Source organism: Tachyglossus aculeatus, chromosome 1 (assembly GCF_015852505.1).
Source record: "Tachyglossus aculeatus isolate mTacAcu1 chromosome 1, mTacAcu1.pri, whole genome shotgun sequence".
NCBI classification, from domain to species: domain Eukaryota; kingdom Metazoa; phylum Chordata; class Mammalia; order Monotremata; family Tachyglossidae; genus Tachyglossus; species Tachyglossus aculeatus.
This window is the reverse complement of record NC_052066.1, coordinates 88,613,537-88,638,779: the sequence shown is the minus strand read 5'-3', so window position 1 is coordinate 88,638,779 and position 25,243 is coordinate 88,613,537. Positions and strand designations below refer to the sequence as shown.

Below are 25,243 nucleotides of genomic sequence, written 5' to 3'. Positions count from 1 at the left end.
CAGCGGGCTCACAGTCTAGAAGGGGGAGACAGGGAACGAAACCAAACATACTAACAAAACATCCTTATTATTATTATGATGATGATGATGATGATGATTATGAATGTAGCGGGAGCTGTGAGGGCGAGGAGAGGACGAGGAGAGGGCGTGAGGAGCTGACGTGAGGCGCCGCAGGCCCGCGCGCTCTCAGTGGGGCGTGGGCGGTGCCGGGTGGCCCCGCCCCCGCGCCGCTACGCGCTGACGTCACCCGGCCGGCCCGCCCGCCCGCCCGCCCGCGCGTCAGTACGCGCTGACGTTGACCTGCCGCCCCCCCCCCGCGCCGTCGCCTAGGTGACCGGGGAAGCCGTTCGGGAGGGAGCCGAGCCGTGGCGGAGGTGAGGCCGTCTCCTCCTCCTCCTCCTCCTCCTCCTCCTCCTCCTCCTCCTCCTCCTCCTCCTCCTCCTCCTTCTCCTTCCCCCCGCCCCCCCCGCCACCAGACCCGCTCCCTGCTCATGCCCCTGACCCTCCCTCCCCCCTCCCCCTCCCTTTCCCCCTCCCTTTCCCCTTCCCTCTTCCTCTGCCCCCTCCTGTCCCCCCTCTTCCAGTCCCCATCCCTCTTCCTCTGCCCCCTCTTCCTTTCCCCTTCCCTCTTCCCCTCCCTCTCCCCCTCTTCCTTTCCCCTTCCCTCTTCCTCTCCCCTCTCGTGTCCCCCATCTTCCTCTCCTCCCTCCTCCCCTCCCTCTCCTCCTCCCCCTCCTCCCTCTCCTCCTCCCTCTCCCCCCTCTTCCCTCTCCCCCTCTCCCCGTCTCCCCCTCTTCCTTTCCCCTCCCTCTCCCCCCTCCTGTCCACCTCTTCCTCTCCCCCCTAACTGTCCCCTTCCCTCTTCCCCTCCCCTCCCGCTCCCCTTCCCCTCCCTCTTCCCCTCCCCCTTCCCCTCCCCCTCCCCCTTCCCCTCCCCCTTCCCCTCCCCCTCCCCCTTCCCCCTCCACTCCCTCTTCCCCTCCCCTCCCGCTCCCCTTCCCCTCCCTCTTCCCCTCCCCCTCCCCCTCCCCCTCCCTCTTCCTCTTCCCCTCCCCCCTCCCCTCCGTCTTCCCCTCCCCTCCCCTCCCTCTTCCCCTCCCCCTCCCCTCCCTCTTCCCCTCCCTCTTCCTCTCCCCCCCTCCCTCTGCCTCTCCCCCTCCCCCTCCCCTCCCCTCTCTCTTCCTCTCCCCCTCCCCCTCCCCCTCCCCTCCCCTCCCTCTTCCTCTCCCCCTCCCCCTCCCCTCCCCTCCCTCTTCCTCTCCCCTCCCCCTTCCTCTCCCCCTCCCCTCCCCCTTCCTCTTCCTCTCCCCTTCCTCTCCCCCTCCCAATTCCTCCCCTCCCCCCTCCCCCCCTCCCGTTCTTCCCCCCCTCCCCCCTCCCGTTCTTCCCCCCCCGTTCTTCTCCCCCTCCCCTCCCCCTTCTTCCTCTCCCTCCTGTTCCTCTCCCTCCTCTTCCTCTCCCCCTTCTTCTTCCCCCTCCCCTTCCTGTTCATTTCCTCTCCCCCTCTTCTCTCCTTCCTCCCTCCCCCTCCTTTCTCCTTCTGTCCCTCCTTCCTCCCTCCCCCTCCTTCCTCCCTCCCCCTCCTTCCTCCTTCTGTGCCCCCTTCCTCCCCATCCTCTTCCTCCCCCTCCCTCCTCCCCCCCTTCCTCCCCATCCTCTTCCTCCCCCTCCCTCCTCCTCCTCTCCCCCCTCCCCCCCCCTCCTCTTCCTGCCTTTCCCCCTCTCCCCGTCCCCCTCCCCCTCCCCCTCCTCCCCCTCCCGGAAACGTTTGGTCCCGCCGGGTTTCCCGGTGGCCCAGAAGCTGACCTGGGGGGCCTGACGGGCACCGTCAGGGGTTCGGCATCTCCCGGTGACTTGAAGCCAACCGGGGGGGCTAGAGTATCCAGACCTCTAGACTGTAAGCTCGTTGTGGGCAGGGAACATTTCCACCAACTCTCTTCTACTGTCCAAGTGTTTAAGTACAGCGCTCTGCGCACAGTAAGCACTCAATAAATACGATTGATTGATGGATTGATCCCCGTTCACCGCCCACGGGAAAACCGGTGTAGGGACCGTCCCTATTTGTTGCCAACTTGGACTTCCCAAGCGCTCAGTACAGTGCTCTGCACACAGTAAGTGCTCAATAAATACAATTGAATGAATGAATGAATACAGACAGTGTTTGCTACATAATAAGCACTTAACAAAACCACAATTATTCACGCAAAGAAAGCCCTCATTATCCCCCTAAAGAAATTACCCAGATTAAAGGCATTGCTGTGTTTGCAGCGTGGCTCAGTGGAAAGAGCTCAGGCTTTGGAGTCGGAGATCATAGGTTCGAATCCTGCCTCCGCCGCACGTCTGCTGTGTGACCTTGGGTAAGTCACTTAACATCTCTGAGCCTCAGTTCCCTCATCTGTCAAATGGGGATTGAGACTGTGAGCCCCACACGGGACAACCTCATTACCTTGTTTCCCCTCCCCAGCGCTTAGAACAGTGCTTCGTACATAGTAAGCACTTAACAAATGCCATTATTATTATTATTATTATTATTTAAACGTTTGTAAAGTGTTGCCGAAGTAAAAGCTATGACTATGCAGTCCATTCTGCCGATAACTAAAGCGTGACTGAAGCATCCTGCTCCTGGAGTCAGGAGGGGAGGGGATGCTAATAATCTCCAGCCCAGTAGCCATCCCTTTCTCAAATCCTTACCAAAAAATAAGCTAAATAGCCCACAAGCGGTAGCGCTAATAAATAGTTACGGTATTTGTTAAGTGCTTACCATGCGCCAAGCACTGTTCTAAGCACTGGGGTAGGTACAAGGCAATCAGGTTGTCCCACGTGGGGCTTTACAGTCTTAACCCCCATTTTACTGATGAGGTAACTGAGGCACAGAGAAGTTAAGTGTCTTGCCCAAGGTCACACAGCAGACAAGTGGCGGAGCGGGGATTGGAACCCAAGTCCTTTGACTCCCAAGCCCGGGCTTTTTCATCATCATCATCATCCATCGTATTTATTGAGCGCTCACTATGTGCAGAGCACTGTACTAAGCGCTTGGGAGGTACAAATTGGCAACATATAGAGACAGTCCCTACCCAACAGTGGGCTCACAGTCTAAAAGGGGAAGACAGAGAACAAAACCAAACATACTAACAAAATAAAATAAATAGAAGAGATATGTACAAGTAAAATAAATAGAGTAATAAATATGTACAACCATATATACATATATACAGGTGCTGTGGGGAAGGGAAGGAGGTAAGAAGGGGGGGTTGAAGAGGGGGACGAGGGGGAGAGGAAGGAAGGGGCTCAGTCTGGGAAGGCCTCCTGGAGGAGGTGAGCTCTTTCCACTAAGCCATGCTGCTTCTACGACTCCCTGTCTGCTAATTCTGTTGTATTCATTCATTCATATTTATTGAGCGCTTACTGTGTGCTAAGCACTGTACTAAGCGCTTGGGAAGTACAAACCGGCAACATACAGAGACAGTCCCTGCCCAACACCAGGCTCACGGTCTAGAAGGGGGAGACAAGACAACAACACAAAACAAGTAGACAGGTGTCAATACCATCAGAATCAACAGTACTTTCCCAAGCGCTTAGTACAGTGCTCTACACATAGTAAGCACTCAACAAATGCCATTGATTGATTGATTACTTCCTTCCTCTCCCCCTTGTCCCCCTCTCCATCCCCCCATCTTACCTCCTTCCCTTCCCCACACCTGTGTATATGTATATATGTTTGTACATATTTATTACTCTATTTATTTTACTTGTACATATCTATCCTATTTATTTTATTTTGTTAGTATGTTTGGTTTTGTTCTCTGTCTCCCCCTTTTAGACTGTGAGCCCACTGTTGGGTAGGGACTGTCCCTATATGTTGCCAATTTGTACTTCCGAAGCGCTTAGTACAGTGCTCTGCACATAGTAAGCGCTCAATAAATACGATTGATGATGATGATGATGATGATTACTGGTAATTTTTCATAAGTGATGAAGTGTAGCCCTAGATTCGTGCCACGGAGAGGACCGTCCCCTTGATTACAGCCTATGCAGAATATTTATTCATTCAATCGTATTTATCGAGCACGCCCTGTGTGCAGAGCACTGTACTAAAAGCTTGGAAATTACAAATACAGCAAATAAAGAGAGAAAATCCCCGCCCACAACGGGCTCCCATTTATGCTAGCAAAACCATAATATCGGTAGCTTTAACGTGCTTTCTTCTTTCTGTCACCTTTGCTAGGTAAATGGCTCAATTCAGTATGTGTTTGCACCAACAGATTTTTCCGAGGTTGATTCCTTCAAGATGAAGTAACTATTTCATAAAAACAATTGTGATATTTGTTAAGAGCTTACTATGTTCCAGACAGTGTACTAGGCACAAGGGTAGAAACACGATAATGAGGTCAGATACAGTCCCTGTCCCACATGAAGCTCCCGGCAGAGAGCAAGTATTGAATCCCCATTTTACAGGTGAGGAATCGAGGCACAGGGAAGTTAGGTGACGCATCCAATGTCACACAACAGGCAAGTAATAATAATAATAATGATAGCATTTATTAAGCACTTACTATGTGCAAAGCACTGTTCTAAGCGCTGGGGAGGTTCCAAGTTGATCAGGTTGTCCCACGGGGGGGCTCACAGTCTTCATCCCCGTTTTACAGATGAGGGAACTGAGGCCCAGAGAAGTGAAGTGACTTGCCCAAAGTCACACAGCTGACAGGTGGCGGAGCCGGGATTTGAACCCATGTCCTCTGACTCCAAAGCCCGGGCTCTTTCCACTGAGCCACGCTGCTTCTTGCTTGTACGTATCTATTCTATTTATTTTATTTTGTTAATATGTTTGGTTTTGTTCTCTGTCTCCCCCTTCTAGACTGTGAGCCCGCTGTTGGGTAGGGACCGGCTCTATACATTGCCAACTTGTACTTCCCAAGCGCTTAGTACAGTGCTCTGCACACAGTAAGCGCTCAATAAATACGATTGATTGATTGATCGATTGATTGATAGAACTCAAGTCCCCTCATTCCCAGGCCTGTGCTCTTCCTCTAGGCCATGTTTGGTTTTTTTTTCTATTTAAAAATTAAAATAGTAATCCGTATATTACTCAAGTTGTATAACACTTGCACCACGCTGTTTTTCCCATTGAAAAATTAGACCAGCAATCCTTATATTACTAAACTTGTACAACACATAAACCAGTGTTAATGGCAGTCGTATTTTCAGTGGAGAGTGAGTCTTCTTTCTGGAAACTGTGATTAGTAAACACATAAATGAGGTGCCAGATATGCTGAGGTCAGGGTTGTGCTATTTATAATCAATCAATCGTATTTATTGAGCGCTTACTGTGTGCAGAGCACTGCACTAAGCGCTTGAGAAGTACAAATTGGCAACATAGAGAGACAGTCCCTACCCAACAGTGGGCTCACAGTCTAAAAGGGGGAGAGAGAGAACAAAACCAGACATACTAACAAAATAAAATAAATAGAATAGATATGTACAAGTAAAATAAATAAATAAATAAATAAATAGAGTAATAAATATGTACAAACATATATACATATATACAGGTGCTGTGGGGAAGGGAAGGAGGTAAGATGGGGGGGATGGAGAGAAACCAGTGTTAATGGCAGTCGTATTTTCAGTGGAGAGTGAGTCTTCTTTCTGGAAATGGTGATTAGTAAACACATAAATGAGGTGCCAGATATGCTGAGGTCAGGGTTGTGCTATTTATAATCAATCAATCGTATTTATTGAGCACTTACTGTGTGCAGAGCACTGTACTAAGCGCCTGGGAAGTACAAGTTGGCAACATATAGAGACAGTCCCTACCCAGCAGTGGGCTCACAGTCTAGAAGGGGGAGACAGAGAACAAAACCAAACACACTAACAAAATAAAATAAATAGAATAGATATGTACAAGTAAAATAAATAGAGCAATAAATATGTACAAACATATATACGTATATACAGGTGATGTGGGGAAGGGAAAGTAGCATTTATAATGCTACTTTCTCAGAAGGGGTGGAGCAGGTGGCAATATCCCAATAAACTGGGGGGAGTAGAAATGTTATTTTCTGCATGTGTGTAAATAGATGCTTTTTTCTGTTGCTTCCTCACTAGATCTTCCTTTTTCTCCCCCTTTCTCATTGTTTTTCCTTTCGGTTTACTCTTTACTGTTCTTGTTCCTCACCCCTTGTGATGAGATTTGGCGTAAGAGAAGCAGCGTGGCTCAGTGGAAAGAGCCCGGGCTTGGGAGTCGGAAGTCATGGGTTCTAATCCCGGCTCTGCCGCTTGTCAGCTGTGTGACTTTGGGCAAGTCACTTCACTTCTCTGGGCCTCAGTTCCCTCATCTGTAAAATGGGGATGAAGACTGTGAGCCCCACGTGGGACAACCTTGATTACCTTGTATTCCCCCCCAGCACTTAGAACAGTGTTTGGTGCATAGTAAGCGCTTAACAAATACCAACATAATTATTATTATTATTATTATTAGCCTCATTTTTAAAATGAAGACGACATCTTGAATCCTTAGTACATACTGTGCCTCGAGCTCTTAATATTAAAATTATATTATTAAACTAAATTATATTAAAATCATATTGAGAAGCAGCGTGGTTCAGTGGACAGAGCATGGGCTTTGGAGTCAGAGGTCATGAGTTTGAATTCCGGCTCTGCCACATGTCTGCTGTGTGACCTTGGGCAAGTCACTTAACTTCTCTGAGCCTCAGTTACCTCATCTGTAAAATGGGGATTAAGACTGTGAGCCCCACGTGGGACAACCTGATCACCTTGTATCCTCCCAGCACTTAGAACAGTGCTTTGCACATAGTAAGCGCTTAACAAATGCCATCATTATTATTATTATTACTATAAAATACATATATAGCGTGGCTCAGTGGAAAGAGCACGGGCTTTGGAGTCAGAGGTCATGGGTTCGAATCCAGGCTCCACCACATGTCTGCTGTGTGACCTTGGGCAAGTCACTTGACTTCTCTAAGTCTCAGTTACCTCATCTGTAAAATGGGGATTAAGACTGTGAGCCCCACATGGGACAACCTGATCACCTTGTATCCCCCCCAGCGCTTAGAACAGTGCTTTGCACATAGTAAGCACTTAACAAATGCCATCATTATTATATATATATATACACTAATATACTAATATAGTATTGATATAGTATACTATACTATACTATACTATATTATACTATACTATACTATAATTAATATAGTATTAATATACTATAATAGTATAGTATATACTATATATACTATATACATATATATATACATATATATATATATACTATATATATATAGTATATATATAGTAGAACCCCAAAAATAGCAGTATGCATTCAATGATGCAGAGGCTCAAAAGCCAATGAAAGCAGCACATGACATCGCATCTAAATATGTTATTGGAATTAATTATGTCAAATCCTAGGAGGGAAAAAGAAATTACTATATAGAACTGGGTAGGAAACCACCCAAGAAAGATTGTGAAAGGGACTAAAAAGGAAGAGTACCTTGGAAAGTGGGCACATTAAAATCCTAGCCAAGATTACAGTTTCTCCAATGTTAATTCTTGGGTTAATATGATATAATTGTGAACATTCCCTACTGGAATTTTTCAATGTTGACATAGCTTCTGGAGACTTGATAATTAAAAGAATTTTAATACCTCCAGTGATCCCATAAAATGTGCTTTTACTTCACATTTTTGCATGCAATTTTTGGGGGAAATAGAGAGCATTCCTCCAACAACACACGTATGGGTGGAACATGATGTAAAGTTGGAAGAAAGCTGTGTGCATGCATATTCATATTTATTGAGTGCTTACTGTGTGCAGAGCACTGTACTGATCTCTTGGGAGAGTACGATGTGACAATAAACAGGCACATCCCCTGCCTATAATGAGCTTATAGTCTAGAGATGTATCATCTAGGTGTAGGTACTACAACATGACTACTTTCCCAAATGTGTAGTACAGTGCTCTGCTAACACAGTTAATACTCAGTAAATACCACTGATTGATATCCTTTAGTGCAGGATTCATCCAGAACCTAATCCCTGTTTTACTAGAGATCTGTGTAGCAAAAACGTGTTTATTCCCAAGTGGATCTCCAAGCACTTTTTGTCATTTTTGTTGTCAAGTTACTCCAATTCTGACGGAATATAATCCTTACCATTTTTAGGTTACTCAACCTCGGGCTTCTGCCCTGTGCATCTGGAAAGAACATGGACCGTCACATCCCCGTGCATGCTTTACCCGAAGAAATCCAAAAGGTAGGATTCAGTATTCCATGCAGTCATGGGACTGCAGAATTATTCACTCCAGCCATCATCGTGGACTCAAAGAATTCCTTGGAATTGCCCAAAGTCTTCTAGACTGCGAGCCCACTGTTGGGTAGGGACCGTCTCTATATGTTGCCAACTTGTACTTCCCAAGCGCTTAGTACAGTGCTCTGCACACGGTAAGCGCTCAATAAATACGATTGATTGATTGATTGATTGATTGATTGGAAGGAGTTCCATGAACTCGAACTACAGAGAAGCAACTTTGGTCTACTGGAAAGAGCACAGGCGTGGGAGTCGGAGGACCTGGATTGTAATCCCAGCTCTGCCACTTGTGTGCTGTGTGACCATGAGCGTCTCACTTAACTTCTCTGGGCCTCCAGTGTCCTCATCTGTAAAATGGGGATTCAATACCTGTTCTTCCTTCTACTTAGACTGTGAGCCTCACGTGGGACAGGGACTGTGTCCAAACTGATTAGTTTGTATCTACCTCAGTGCTTAGAACAGTGCTTGATGCATAGTAAATGTTTAACAAATATAATAACAACAGCGATAATAATAATAATAATAATAATCCTCCCCCTCCCATTAAGTTGATTCTGGACAGCTGCTGTTGCACTGCATAGCAGCTATTGCATAGAGAAACAGCGTGGCTCATTGGAAAGAACCCGGGCTTTGGAGTCAGAGGTCATGGGTTCAAATCCTGGCTCCGCCACTTGTCAGCTGTGTGACTTTGGGCAAGTCACTTCAATCAATCAATCAATCAATCAATCGTATTTATTGAGCGCTTACTATGTGCAGAGCACTGTACTAAACGCTTGGGAAGTACGAATTGGCAACACATAGAGACAGTTCCTACCCAACAGTGGGCTCACAGTCTAAAAGGGGGAGGCAGAGAACAAAACTAAAACACTTCACTTCTCTGGGCCTCAGTTCCCTCATCTGTAAAATGGGGATTAATCAATCAATCGATCGTATTTATTGAGCGTTTACTGTGTGCAGAGCACTTTACTAAGCGCTTGGGAAGTACAAGTTGGCAACATATAGAGACAGTCCCTACCCAACAGTGGGCTCACAGTCTAAAAGGGGGAGACAGAGAACAAAACTAAACATACTAACAAAATAAAATAAATAGAATTGATATGTACAAGTAAAATAAATAAATAAATAAATAGAGTAAAAAATATGTACAAACATATATACATATATACAGGTGCTGTGGGGAAGAGAAGGAGGTAAGATGGGGGGATGGAGACGGGGGAGAGGAGGAGAGGAAGGAAGGGGCTCAGGGGCTCAGTCTGGGATTAAGCCTGTGAGCTCCCCGTGGGACAACCTGATCACCTTGTAAGCTCCCCAGCGCTTAGAACAGTGCTTTGCGCATAGTAAGCGCTTAATAAATGCCATCAAAAAAAAAAAAGAGCATGGGCTTGGGGGTCAGAGGACATGGGTTCTAATCCTGGCTCCAACACTTGTCTGCTGTGTAACCTTGGGTAAGACATTTCACTTCTCTGTGCCTCAGTCGCCTCATCTGTAAAATGGGGATTAAGACAGTGATCCCCACGTGGGACAATCTTAGCGCCTTGTTTTTACCCCAGTGCGTAGAACAGTGCTTGGCACATAGTAAGGGCTTAACAAATACTGTCATCATTATTATTATTGGGGTGGAGGGGATGAGGTGGAAGGTGTTGGTTAACTAGGGAACACCTGTAGCATTTGCCTTCTTCAGTCAGTCGTATTTATTGAGCACTTACTGTGTGCAGAGCACTGTACTAAACGCTTAGAGTGGATGCCCCCCCTTTCCACAGGGCAAGGAGATATTTGGTAGAGGTAGGTATATTTTTATCATTTCTCAACCTGGGCAAGTCTTGTGCAGACAACATCTCCTGAGACTCCTGCAGCCCGGCACGATTGGGATTGTTTCAGGAGAGTCAGATTGAACGGTGGAATTTGTAACCGTTAAACGTCCTCCCATCTTGAATCGATGGCCCTGCTTGGAGTGAGTTGCCTTATGTCCCTCGGCTTTCTCCAGATCTCCCCGGCCAAAGGGGTGTACTTCTCCTGCTGCCTTTTAGACTGTGAGCCCGCTGTTGGGTAGGGACTGTCTCTATATGTTGCCAACTTGTACTTCCCAAGTGCTTAGTACAGTGCTCTGCACACAGTAAGCGCTCAATAAATGCAATTGATTGATTGATTGATTGCTGCCTTGCAGGCCGGGTTAAATCGAGGGAGTGATCGACTCGGCCCCCTCCTCTCGCTCGACCTCGGTTTCCTTCTCCCAGCCGGGTCTGGAGTCCAACCGCAGGCCCCCCAGCTGTCTTCACCGCATGGAGGGCCAAAACATCTTCCTCACGCAGTCCTTCTGCATAAAGGGCTTTCACTGGTTTCACTGGTCAGGAATGGGAGCCAGATCTCCTCCGCTCATCACCGGCCAGCCTCCCACCCCGGTTGCCCCACTCCCACGTCCATTGCTGTTCGCCGCAGGGTGGGCTCCCATCTTTTGACTGGACCAGCCAACACTCCCAGGCACGAAAACACTCAAAAACAAATAAAAAATGCATAGCAGCTTATGCGGGTGGATTTGAATAATAATAATAATAGTAATAGTGGCATTTATTAAGCGCTTACTATGTGCAAAGCACTGTTCTAAGCGCTGGGGGGGGAATACAACGTGATCAGGTTGCCCCACCTGGGGCTCACAGTCAATCCTCATTTGACAGATGAGGTAACTGAGGCTCAGAGAAGTTAAGTGACTTGCCCAAGGTCACACAGCAGACATGTGGTGGAGCCGGGATTCGAACCCATGACCTCTGACTCCAAAGCCCGTGCTCTTTCCACTGAGCCACGCTGCTTCAATATAGTACGATTCCATATCATCTGTGAAGGAGGATGAGAAGGCAGCCTGGCTTAGTGGCTAGAGCATGGGTTTGGGAGCCAGAAGGATCTGGGTATTTATTTATTTTATTTTATTTTATTATTTTATTTTATTTTATTTTATTTTATTTTATTCTATTTTATTCTATTTTATTTTATTTTATTTTATTTTATATTAAATATTTATTTTATTTTGTCAGTATGTTTGTTTTGTTCTCTGTCTCCCCCTTTTAGACCGTGAGCCCACTGTTGGGTAGGGACCGTCTCTATATATTGCCAATTTATACTTCCCAAGCGCTTAGTACAGTGCTCTGCACATAGTAAGCGCTCAATAAATACGATTGATGATGATGATGATGATCTGGGTTCTAATCCCAGTTCTGCCATTCTCTGCCGTGTGGCTTGGGGCAAGTCACTTCACTTCCCGGAGCCTCAGTTGCCTCATTTGGAAGATGGGGTTAAGACTGTGAACCCCAGGTGGGACAGGGATTATGTTCAACCTGATTGGGTTGTGTCTGCCCCAGCGCCTAGTAAAGTGCCCGGCACAGAGAAGGTGCTTAACAAATACCAAAAAAAAAAGAAAGATTTTTGAAGAATTTGTATTGGGTGAATCTGAGTCTGTTCAAGCATTTGGAAAAGGATTAAACCTGAAATCAACCAATCCAGCCATTCCAAAACAACGGGTGGCCATAAGGATGGTTACGTCATCTGGTATTTTAAGTTTGCCATGTGGCTAACTTAAAAAATTTGAAGAAATGAGAAATATTTTTATAAGCAGGGAAATAATGGTATATATCATAACCAACGTATTAAGCACAATCCATTTATATTGTAGGTAGTGAAATTTTGACGGTGTGGATTGTGATTGAGATGTTTGAGTGCTACAGTAAACTCAATTCCCTCTCCCCTTTCCAACCAAATAGCAAAACTTTTCTCTGTTAAAATTATGAAGAGCAGCAAAATCTTTGTGTGAGCATATATAGTATAGTTGGGCTTGTGAAGGTGAATTTCATTCAGTAATTTCTTATTTGAGTGCACACACACACACATACGTGCACACACTTTAGGATTATATTTTTATCATTTCTCAACCTGGGCAAGTCTTGTGCAGACACCATCAGTCAATTTTCTATTAAATAAAACATGCTCCACAAACATTATTTGATGGAGAATCTATTTTCCTTCCTTTCTTTACTGTAGGTGAAAAAACAATTCAGTGTTGCCGTGGAACAGTTTTATTTATCTTAATTTAATGGGCACCCCAGCTCAGAAATGGATTTGCTGTCAAAGAGACCGAAGAAATAGCCATTTCATGTCACTTTATTCAAAGTGTTTAATATTCAATCTGTTGTGTGCAGCCATGCTTGAGGACTTAACAAGAGGTTTGGAAGCAGGTATGAGAATATACTCAGCTCCCCTAGGGCCGTCTTAAATCACAACGGGCCAAGAATGAGATAGAAAGTCGTGGGTTCTAATCCCGGCTCCGCCACTTGTCTGTCGCGTGACCTTGGGCAAGTCACTTCACCGTGCCTCAGTTACCCATCTGTAAAATGGGGATTAAATCCTACTCCCTCCTGCTTAGACTGTGAGCCCCATGTGGGACAGGGACTCTGTCCAACCTGATTAATTCGCAATCTACCCCCTGGAACTCGCAGAGTCGCTAAACGCATTTACCCCTCCTTCAGCCCCACAGCACTTAGGTACGTATTTGTAAATGATTTACGTATATTAATGTGTTTCTCCCCCTCTAGAATGTAAACTCGTTACGGGCAGGGAATATATCTACCGACTCAGTTAAATTGTACTCTCCCAAGTGCTTAGTACAGTGCTCTACACACAGTAAGTGCTCAATAAATATGATTAACTGAGTGATTCTTGAAGCGGACACACTAGAAGACATGCAAACTTAATGGCATTTATTGAGCACTTTCTCCCCCTTTTAGACTGTGAGCCCACTGTTGGGTAGGGACTGTCTCTATATGTTGCCAATTTGTACTTCCCAAGCGCTTGGTACAGTGCTGTGCACACAGTAAGTGCTCAATAGATACGATTGATGATGATGATGACTATAAATTGCTCAGCTGCACTAGAATCATAACAGGGCCTGACAGGCTTGGAGGAGACCATTGCCGTTTTCCAGCCAGCACTCGCTTTTACGGAGCCAAGCAAAAACTTCAAAAAGCGAGCGGAAAGCTGTCGCTGAACTCGGCTGTGTTTAAAGATGACTAGTTGACAAAACAGAGGAAAATGGAACCAAGTAGACGAGCTTATCCTCCGGGAGGTTGGCGGACAGTTTGGTGCTAACGCAGCGTGGCCTGGCGGAAAGAGCAAGGGCCTGGGACTCAGAGGATGTGGGTCCTAATCCCGGCTCCTCCTGCTGCTTAACGTCAAATTTTAATTTTAATAGACAACTCAAACCTCATTCCGTACAGGATTGCGTTAGTGGTGTTGCACACAGTGAGCGCTCGGCAAATACCACGGATTGCACACGTGCTCTGGGGGACTTCTGTGTTTTCATGCTCTGCATTTTGCTCAGAAGGATCTCCCTGAATGAGTCATGAGAAATTTCCCAGCGAAAAAGGCATGAAGAAAAAAAACGTGTAAAGAATCGTGTGTGAAATTAGGGGTGAAAATTCAGAGTTTGAAAATTTGCTCTGGCCAGAAGACCATCATCAATCGTATTTATTGAGCGCTTACTGTGTGCGGAGCACTGTACGAAGCGCTTGGGAAGTACAAGTTGGCAACATATAGAGACAGAAATTCCTTCATGACATATCAATCAGTGCTTACAGTGCTGTGCACATAGTAAGCGCTCAATAAATACGATTGATGATATCAATCAAGTGATAAAAACAGGACGGGTGTGGGTAGAGTGGACACCCATTCAACACCTGTGGCCTCATGAACGTCTACAGAATAGGGTGGCGGTGACCACTTTGATCACTACTGTAAAATTAAATATTTGTACCGGCCGTCTGGCTGTGGAGAATGGCAGACTACGGACAGTTCTGAGAGCCAGTTCAGATTCTAGCCCTGAAATTCCCGTCCAGTCACAGATCTTCTGGTTTGCAACTTCCTAATGAGTTCCTTACTCTGATTTCCCAAGTCAGGACCACAGCCCAAGATCCAGTTTACTGCTCCCTTTTTTGGCCAAGATTTGTCTCGGCGTCACCGCTCCTCCCGGCTTTGTGGTTTGAAGTCGGTTCAGGAAACATGTCGGTCCGGTAATATTTCGTAGGAGCACCAGCAAGGGAGGCCCAGAGTGTGACGTCTGGCCGGGATGGAGAATCCTTTTAAAATGGGAGCCGTGGGGCTCGTGGGAACCGGATGCTTTGTTTTTGGCACATTTTTTGGCTTCCAAATCTGCCCAGGAGATGAAGGATGAGACTCCCATCTCCGAATGGATTCCCACCTATCACATCCTAGGCCATTTACAACAGTTACTATATAGCTAGTGAAACTGTCTGTGGAGATTTTCCGACTTATTCCGCTTCTGACTCGTGAGCCACTCGCCTTGTTCCGTGTCATCATCATCATCATCATCAATCGTATTTATTGAGCGCTTACTATGTGCAGAGCACTGTACTAAGCACTTGGGAAGTACAAATTGGCAACACATAGAGACAGTCCCTACCCAACAGTGGGCTCACAGTCTAAAAGGCGTCATGGAAAAGGCCAGAGAAGTGAAGTCTTAATTGGCCAGAAATTCGTAGCCATTTACATGCTGAGGAACCTGTCCTATTTTATTTCTTTACCACTTGCTAAGTGCATTTTTGCGTCTGCCTCATCTCTCCCGTTTGAGCGAATGCTCCTTGCTTCTTCCCCTTCTAGACTGTAAGCTCGCTATGGGCAGGGAACGTGTCCGCTAATTCCGTTGTACTCTCCCAAGTGCTTGCGAGAAGCAGCGTGGCTTAGAGGAGAGAGCATGGACTTAATCCCCATTTCACAGATGAGGTAACTGAGGCACAGAGAAGTTAAATGGCTTGCCTAAGGTCACACAGCGGACAATAATAATAGCTCACCTCCTCCAGGAGGCCTTCCCAGACTGAGCCCCTTCCTTCCTCTCCCCCTCGTCCCCCTCTCCATCCCCCCATCTTACCTCCTTCCCTTCCCCACAGCACCTGTATATATGTATATATGTTTGTACATATTTATTACTCTATTTATTTTTTTATTTTACTTGTACATATCTATTCTATTTTATTTTGTTAGTATGTTTGGTTTTGTTCTGTATCTCCCCCTTTTAGACTGTGAGCCCACTTTTGGGTACAGACTGTCTCTATATGTTGCCAACTTGTACTTCCCAAGCGCTTAGTACAGTGCTCTGCACACAGTAAGTGCTCAATAAATACGATTGATGATGATGATGATGATAATAATAATGATGGTATTTGTTAAGCGCTTACTATGTGCCAAGCACTGTTCTAAGCACCGGGGTAGATGCAGGGTAATCGGGTTGTCCCACGTGGGGTTCACAGTCTTAATCCTCATTTTAAAGATGAGGTAACTGAGGCACAGAGAAGGGAAGTGACTTGCCCAAGATCACACAGCAGACAAGTGGCAGAGCCGGGATTAGAACCCACGTCCTCCGACTCTCAGAACCATCCTCTACTAGGCCACTCTTCTTCCCTAGTAATCCAGTGACCCCCCAAGCTGGACAATATGCCAGAAACAGTCAAAGGACCAGGGCTTCCTCCCTTCTTCTGCCTATCTTCATGGGGGAAAAAACCAGCTTTCCCAGTCTGTCCAAGTTAGGCCTCTCCGTCAAATTTGGGAAAGACTTAGCAATTTGAGGACTTGGCAATTTGATCGGGATTGCCCGCCCTGGAGGGACGATGACTGTTGTTTTCTTGTTCCTGAATTATCTGATTTCACCTGACCTGTTTTTGCCTAGAGGTTTGTCCTCCACATTTAGACTGTGAATGCCTTGTGGTCTTAGTTTAGGGCTTTGACCATTTGAAGTAGTTAAATACCTGTGGTTATTGATTATGTGAAAATCCCTTTGATAGACTAACTCTTGAGAACGGCATAGCCTAATGGAAAGAGCAAGGGCCTGGGAATTAGAGGACCTGGGTTCTAATGCTGGCTCTACCACTTGTCTGCTGTGTGGCCTTGGGCAAGTCATTTAACTTCTCTGGGCCTCAGTTATCTCCTCTGTAAAATGGGGATTAAGACTGCGAGCCCCATGCGGGACAGAGACTGTGTCCAACCTGATTAGCTTGTATCTATACCGGCGCTTAGTACAGTACACAGTAAGCCTTTAACAAATAATAATAATAATGGCATTTATTAAGCACTTACTATGTGCAAAGCACTGTTCTAAGCGCTGGTACCAATAACCCCTCCCGCCCCCGAAAAGCAGAAACACAAAACAGTGATATGAAGAAGGAAGAAGGAGTAATGGCCAATCTGCGTGGTAATAAGCTAACTTGAAGGGCTCAGTGAAGCCATTAATTGGTTGCCTAGAATTCTTCAAGGGCTGAAATTCTTGGGCCAAACTCAACAGACAGAGTTCTAACTTGATTTCTAAGGGAAACTGAGTCATACGTTTGCAGTTGTCTTAGGGATGCTGGGATTTAGAGTCCCAGTCAGTGTCCAGGGATTTTCTCACATGCTTGAAAGTGCCACAGTTACTAGGCTCTCTGGGAGTCACTATTCCCTCGCCCTCTAAAGATGCCAAATCAATCAATCAATCAATCAATCAATCGTATTTATTGAGCGCTTACTGTGTGCAGAGCACCGTACTAAGCGCTTGGGAAGTACAAGTTGGCAACATATAGAGACAGTCCCTACCCAACAGTGGACACACAGTCTAAAATCCTCCTCTGTCCACCGTCAAAGCATTACTGAGGTCACATCTCCTCCAGGAAGCCTTCCCTGATTAAGCCCTTTTTTCCTCCGACTCGCTCTCCCCATTTGGACTGTGACCTTTGGGCATTTGATATCTGCCCCGTCCCCAATCCCAGAGCACTTACGTACATTTCTTTAAATTCTATATTACAAGTTATTTATTTATATTAATGTCTGTCCCTCTAGACTGTAAGCTCGTTATGGTCAGGGAATGTAATAATAATAATAATAATAATAATAATAATAATAATAATAATAATGGCATTTGTTAAGCGCTTACTATGTGCAAAGCACTGTTCTAAGCACTGAATATGTCTGCTAATTTTGTTGTACTCTCCCAAGCACTTAGTTTAGTACTTTGCACATAGTAAGTGCTCGATATAGACTATTGATGAATTGATTGCTTGCCAAGAAGGCCAAAACAGGGAAATCCAGGCCACGTTGGAACTCATGGGCTGAACTGGATTGAATCCAACCCAGGATTTTGTGACTTTTATCCAGGCCTTTGGGGTTGCTGAGGAGAAGAGAGAAGGCCTCCCCTCCAGCCTGACCCTGGGATACCGCTAGCTTTCACTGCTCCAGACAGATCATATCTCCCTTGTGCCACTATTCTAATTATTCGTTCATTCATTTGATCGTATTTATTGAGCAACTGCTGTGTGCCGAGCACCGTGCTTAGGTGCTTGAGAGATTACAATACAACAAAAAACAGATATATTCCCTGCCCACAAATGAGCTTAGAGTCTAGATGGGGGGAGACAGACATTAATATAAATAAATTACTGCTATGTAGACAGCGCTTGGAACAGTGCTTTGCACATAGTAAGCACTTAATAAATGCCATTATTATTGTTGAGTGCTGGGGCTGGTAGGAGGGAAGAACAAAGCAAGCAAGTCAGGGCGACGTAGAAGGGAATGGGAGAAGAGGAAAGGAGAATTTAGTCCAGGAAGGCTTCTTGGAGGAGATATGCCTTCAATAAGGCTTTGAAGCTGGGGTGGGGAGAGTAATTGTCCGATTTAAGGAGAGAGGGCATTCCAGGCCAGAGGCAGGACGTGGACGAGAGGTCAGCAGCAAGGTAGACGAGATACAGGGAAAAGGCTAGCATTAGAGGAGTGAAGAGTGTGGGCCGGGTTGTAGTAGGAGAGCAGCAAGGTGAGGTAGGAGGAGGCAAGGTGGTATAGTGCTTTAAAGCCAATGGTGAGGAGTTTTTGTTTGATTCAGAGGTGGATGGGCAACTACTGGAGTTTTTTGAGGAGTGGGAAGGCATGGCCTGAGTGTTTTTGTAGCAAAATGATCTGGGCAGCGGAGTGAAGTATGAATTGGGGCGGAGAGAGATAGGAGGCTGGGTAATCCAGGCGGGATAGGATGAGTGATTGTACTAATCTTTTATCAGTACAGGTGGAAAGGGAAGGGCAGATTTTAGCGATGTTGCAAAGGTAGGACCAACAGGATTTAGTGATGAATTCAATATGTGGGTTGAATGAGTCAAGGATAACGACAAGGTTAAGAGCTTGTGAGGCAGGAAGGATGGTGGTGCCGTCTCCTGTGATGGGAAAGTCGTGGGGAGGACAGGGTTTGGGTGGGAAGATAAGGAGTTCTATTTTGGACAAGTTAAGCTTGAGGCGAAGGAAGGGCCTCCAAGTAGAGATGTCCTGAAGGCAGGAGAAAATGCGAGACTGCAGAGAGGGAGAGAGATCAGGGCTGGGGACGTAGATCTGGGTATCGTCTGCATAAAGGTGGTAGTTGAAGCAGCGTGGCTCAGTGGAAAGAGCCCGGGCTTTGGGGTCAGAGGTCAGGGGTTCAAATCCCGGCTCCGCCAACTGTCAGCTGTGTGGCTTTGGGCAACTCACTTAACTTCTCTGTGCCTCAGTGACCTCATCTGTAAAATGGGGATTACGACTGTGAGCCCCCCCGTGGGACACCCTGATCACCTTGTAACCTCCCCAGCGCTTAGAACAGTGCTTTGCACATAGTAAGCGCTTAATAAATGACATTATTATTATTATTATTGAAGCCATGGGAGCACTCAATCAGTTAATCAGATAATCTGTAGTGTTATTGTGCACTTACTCGGTGCAACGTAGAGTACTAAACACTTGAGAGAGTACAATAGAGTAGTATTAATAGTATTTAAGTGATTATGTGGGCAAAGCACTGTTCACTGAGCACTGAGAAAAAATACTCAGATGGGACTTATAATAATAATAAGGGTATTTGTTAAGCACTTACTATGTGCGAAGCACTGTTCTAAGTGCTGGGGTTGATACAAGGTAATCAGGCTGTCCCATGTGGGGCTCACAGTCTTAATCCCCATTTTACAGATGAGGTAACGGAGGCACAGAGAATTGAAGTGACTTGCCCAAAGTCACACAGCCGATAAGTGGCGGAGCCGGGATTGGAACCCACAGCCTCGGACTCCCAAGCCCATGCTCTTTCCACTAAGCCACGCTGCTTCTTGTCTTTTTGTCTTTTCTTTTCTTTTTTAAAAATGACATTTGTTAAGTGCTTCCTACATACCGGGCACTGTGCTAAGCCACTGGGTTAGATAACAAACTAACCAGAATGATGATGATGATGATGATGATGATGATGATGATGGCATTTATTAAGCACTTACTATGTGCCGAGCACTGTTCTAAGCGCTGGGGGAGATACAGGGTAATCAGGTTGTCCCACGTGGGGCTCAATCTTAATCCCCATTTTACAGAGGAGATAACTGAGGCACACAGAAGTCACGTGACTTGCCCAAAGTCAGAATCAAAATCAGATAGAACAGAAAGTCACACAGCTGGTCAGTGGTGGAGCCGGGATTAGAACCCAGAACCTCTGACTCCCAAGCCCGGGCTCTTTCCACTGTGCCACAGTCCACGTCCCTAATAGAGAAGCAGCGTGGCTTAGTGGAAAGAGCACGGGCTTTGGAGTCAGAGGTCATGGGTTTGAATCCTGACTCCGCCACATGTCTGCTGTGTGACCTTGGGCAAGTCACTTAACTTCTCTGAGCCTCAGTTCCCTCATCTGTAAAATGGGGATTAAGACTGTGAGCCCCACGTGGGACAACCTGATCACCTTGTATCCCTCCAGCACTTAGAACAGTGCTTTGCACATAGTAAGCGCTTAACAAATGCCATCATTATTATTATTATTAATGGGGCTCACAGCCTTGATGCTTATTTTACAGATGAGGTAACAGACACACAGAGAAGTGAAGTGACTTGCTCAAGGTCACACAGCAGACAAGTGGCAGAGCCGGGATTAGAACCCAGGTCCTTCTGACTCCCCAGGCCCGTGCTCCATCCACTAGGCCCTGCTGCTTCCCTTTTCCAGAGATCGTGCCGCCTCCAAAAAGCCCAGTATATTCCTCCCTGTATCCGACCTCTGACCAGAGCTGCTAAGTGCTGCCGTCTTGACTGTGTCTCTGCCCCTGCTCTCTCTCCCTCCCTTCAGGCTCGCATCTCCTCCTGCCTTCAGGACATCTCCACCTAAAACTCAACATGTCCAAGACTGAACTCCTTGTCTTCCCTCCCAAACCCTGCCCTCTCCCTGACTTTCCCATCTCTGTTGACGGCACTACCATCCTTCCCGTCTCACAAGCCCGCAAACCTGGTGTCATCCTCGACTCCGCTCTGTTATTCACCCCTCACATCCAATCCATCACCAAAACCTGCCCGTCTCAGCTCCGCAACATTGCCAAGATCTGCCCTTTCCTCTCCATCCAAACCGCTACCCTGCTCGTTCAAGGTCTCATCCTATCCCGTCTGGATTACTGTATCAGCCTCCTCTCTGTTCTTCCATCCTCGTGTCTCTCCCCTCTTCAATCCATACTTCATGCCGCTGCCTGGATTGTCTTTGTCAAGAAATGCTCTGGGCATGTTGCTCCCCTCCTCAAAAATCTCCAGTGGCTACCAATCAACCTACGCATCAGGCAGAAACTCCTCACCCTGGGCTTCAAGGCTGTCCATCACCTCGCCCCCTCCTACCTCACCTTCCTTCTCTCCTTCTCCAGCCCAGCCCGCACCCTCCGCTCCTCTGCCGCTAATCTCCTCACCGTTAGGCCTCGCTCTCGCCTGTCCCGCCGTCGACCCCCAGCCCACATCATCCCCCGGGCCTGGAATGCCCTCCCTCCGCACATCCGCCAAGCTAGCTCTCTTCCTCCCTTCAAGGCCCTACTGAGAGCTCACCTCCTCCAGGAGGCCTTCCCAGACTGAGCCCCCTCCTTCCTCTCCCCCTCCTCTCCCTCCCCCCTGCCTTACCTCCTTCCCCTCCCCACTGCACCTGTATATATGTATATATGTTTGTGTGTAATTACTCTATTTTATTTGTACATATTTATTCTATTTATTTTATTTTGTTAATATGTTTTGTTTTGTTCTCTGTCTCCCCCTTCTAGACTGTGAGCCCACTGTTGGGTAGGGACTGTCTCTATATGTTGCCAACTTGTACTTCCCAAGCGCTTAGTCCAGTGCTCTGCACACAGTAAGTGCTCAATAAATACAATTGAATGAATGTATGAATGAATGCGTTAGCCTTGCCTTTGCTGGTGATGCGGTCTCCTGCCTAGGTCCAAATAACCACCGGCGTCCTTGCCAGCATTTCCGCTCAAGAACATGAAAGCCGAAGGGAGCCGTCACTGCCAGAAGCGGATTTAGAATTGCTTATCCTCTGATGGAAAGTCAAAGCGACTTTCCCCATTGTAAAACGGTAATTTGATAAACCTTGACAGAAATGGCAATTACCCGGGCCGAGCACCACTCTTTTGGAGAAAAGCAGTCGTAAGTTTTTCATCTACAGTTTTAATTCAGGTCCTCACTCATGAGTTAAAACACCTCCTAAAAATGCTCAGTTCGTTTTACCGAACTGAAGCTGATCTGTTCATTAAAGAAACGGTGACAACATGACTGCCCGTAATGGGATCGCAGTTCCAGAAGTTCTCTATTACTCTGGGACACAGAGTAAAATAAAAGTGTCAGTAGATGTTTATTTTTCCAAACAGAAGTGGTGGCGCAAGAGCCGGGGACCACGCTGTTCTCTTTGGGATAACAATCCCCTACCCTACCCGTAACGGCTCATTTTGTCCTGTTTCAGTAAAGTAATTCTAGTTCTTTGGAACTTTGAGATTTATTCAGAATAACAGTTTTATATTTCCAAGCACAGGTTGTCACTGCCAGAAAAAATAAACTTAATTTTCCAGGTCATTCTGGGCCACTGCTGCTAGGGTCAGGTTTTGGGCGGAATCGAAGTGGAGAGAGAGGAAAATAAAGGCGGTCTGGCGAGCTCTGGAGCTCGCACCTTAGGAGAGGGTTTTGAATCCGTTTTAACTGCCACCCTCCAGTTACCCTTTGCAAACTTCCTTTCACGCTCCAATTTCCCTGCTTTGTGGTGCTCTTTGGCCTCCACAGATTTGCTTTGCTGTTTAAGACATTGGGCAGGGCATTGACGGTACCGATTAGGGGTGTTCCATGATTGTCAAAGGGTCAGTCTGGGGTGGCTTCAGGGAGCCCACTGTAGTAATAATAATAATAATGGTAATTGTTAAGCGCTTACTATGTGCTAAGCACCCTTCTGAGCGCCCGGGTAGTTACAAGGTTGGACGTGGTCCCTGTCCCACATGGGACTCGCACTCTTAATCCCCATTTTACAGATGAGTTACAGAGAAGTGAAGTGACTTGCCCGTGGTCACACAGCAGATATGTGATGGAGCTGGGATTAGAACCTAGGTCCTTCTGACTCCCAAGGTCGAGCTGCGTCCACCAAGTTAAATAGAGGCTGCGGCAGCCCGGCCCCGTGAGGTTGTGATAGACCGCGTGGGGGTTTCAGGGAGTTCTGGGCAGAACCGACCCTCCTCAGACGCTCAGCAGAACATCACTCTGCCCCTTGTCTGCTGCATGACCTTGGGCAAGTCATTTTACCTCTCTGTGCCTCAGTTCCCTCACCTGCAAAATGGAGATTATTCATTCATTCATTCAATCGTATTTATTGAGTGCTTACTGTGTGCAGAGCACTGTACTAAGCGCTTGGGAAGTACAAGTTACCGTGGTTCCCTCTTGGTCCGAAACAGTCGATTCACATCAGCCCGAACGAAGGTTAAGCAAACCTGGAGAACTGAGGCAGGAATATGAAGAGGAAATCAGCAAGGTAGGCCCCAAGCAGATCAGTTTTTCTAGCCGATAGTATCTGTTGAACGTTTTGTACCGAACACTTGGGCAGGGGAGCCAGAGACTGAAATAAATTGCAGGTAGGGAGAAGCAGCGGAGTTTGAGGATGGGTGCGAACGTGCTACTGGGAGAAGGGGTGAGGAAGCAGTTAGGTGACTTGGAAATGCTGAAATGACAGTAGGGAGAGGAGGATTTGAGAGATGAATCAGAGGAGACCTCCTGGAGTTGTGATTTCGGGAGAGCTCTGAAAGGGAGGAGAACAGTGGACTGCCAGATGGGAAGGGGACAGCAAGGAAGGGAGGCGTCAGCAAGAAGTCGGCAGTGAGAGACGAGTGTCTGCGCTGGGTTGTAGTGGGAGAAGAGGGAGAATAAATGAGTAGGAGAGACAGAATCGATTGAGCGCCTTAAAGCCGATGGTCGGGACTTCCTGCTTGACGCCGAGAGGAATGAGCAAACCATTGGAGGATTTAGAGGAATGGGGAGGGGTACACAGAACGATGTTTTAGAAAAGTGACCTGGTCAGCAGAGTGAGGTGCGGACTGGAGAAGGGAGAAATAAGAGGCAGGGAGATCAGCGTCGAGAAGAGTCAGGATATCCAAGTTCTTGAACCAGCGTGGCGTGGCAGGGAGATAAAAAAAAAAAATTTGGATCCAAGTGAATACGAGGGAGAGAGCTGGCTTGGAAACCAGTGGTCAGGAATTTCTGCATAATACAGAGAGGAATGAGAGACTATCGGAGCCTTTTGGAGGAATGAAGAAATCAGTGCCAAATTCCTTTTTTTAGAGAGATGATTCTGGCCGCAGACCGGGGAGGGAGAAGGTGGAAAATAGGTAGACAAGTGAGGAGTCTGATAGAATACTCTACCATCAGGACATGACGAGTACCTTTATCCCGATGGTTGCCGTTTAGCGAAGGGAGGAAGGAGCAGATCCAGAAAAGGTGAAGGAAGCACCCGTAGGGTAAACCGACACACCCAATGTGAGAGTTGAAAGAAAGGGGAAGCGAGGGATAACTAAGCAGTGAGAGAAGCACTGTGGCCTAGTGGAAAAGAGAGCGCATCTGGGAGTCAGGAGGACCCTGGTTCTAATTCCGGTCCCACCGCTTGTCTGCCGCATGACCCTGGCCAAGTCACTTTGCTTTTATTTATTTATTTATTTATTTATTTTACTTTATTTTACTTATTATTTACTTATTTATTTTACTCGTACATTTCTATCCTGTTTATTTTATTTTGTTGGTATGTTTGGTTCTGTTCTCTGTCTCCCCCTTTTAGACTGTGAGCCCACTGTTGGGTAGGGACTGTCTCTATGTGTTGCCAATCTGTACTTCCCAAGCGCTTAGTACAGTGCTCTGCACATAGTAAGTGCTCAATAAATACGATTGATTGATTGATTGATTGACTTTGCTACTCTGTGTCTCAGTTCCCTCGGTAAAATGGGGATGATGGCACTTGTTAAGCGCTTACTATGTGCGGAGCACTGTTCTAGACTGTGAGCCCCTAGTGGGATGTGCGTACAGCTGGAATTTTTTTTTTACCTACCCCAGCGCTTAATACAGTGCCTAGCAACCAATAAGTGCTTAACAAATACCTTTTTTTTTAAAAAAAAAAAAGCAAATTCCCTTTTTTGTGAGAAGAAATAGTCTCTCCCTCACCGCCTCCATGACCAGAGTATAGGGATCAGAAACAGCACCTCACCCCTCTGCTAATAATAATAATAATGATGATGATGATGGTATTTGTTAAGCACTTACTATGTGCAAAGCACTGTTCTAAGCGCCGGGATCGATACAAGTTATCAGGTTGTCCCACATGGGGTTCACAGTCTTAATCCCCATTTTACAGATGAGGGAACTAAGGCACAGAGAAGTTAAGTGCTAATAAGCCCAGCTGACTTCCTGCGCTTAACCAAGACGACGGTAGTGTCCTGGAGTATGTATGCCTTTCTCTCTCAGTTCAGTTTGGGAGTCAGAGGTCGTGGGTTCTAATCCCGGCTCCGCCACTCATCTGCGGTGTGACCTTGGCCAAGCCACTTCACTTCTCTGTGCCTCAGTTGCCTCATCTGTAAAATGGGGATTGAGACGGTGAGCC

General features: G+C 46.7%; 1 protein-coding gene across 2 annotated transcripts in view; it reads left to right on the top strand.

Moving 5' to 3' along the window:
* Nucleotides 1-338: 338 nt before the first annotated feature.
* The window catches only part of LEKR1 (leucine, glutamate and lysine rich 1), a 249,753-nt gene continuing 224,848 nt past the window's right edge, over nt 339-25,243 (top strand). For both annotated transcript variants that reach the window (XM_038747014.1, XM_038747042.1), the window contains exons 1-2: nt 339-374; nt 8,181-8,271. In XM_038747014.1, coding sequence (XP_038602942.1) covers nt 8,224-8,271 — 48 coding nt within the window. In that variant the 5' untranslated portion in view covers nt 339-374; nt 8,181-8,223. The remainder of the gene's footprint in view (nt 375-8,180; nt 8,272-25,243) is intronic.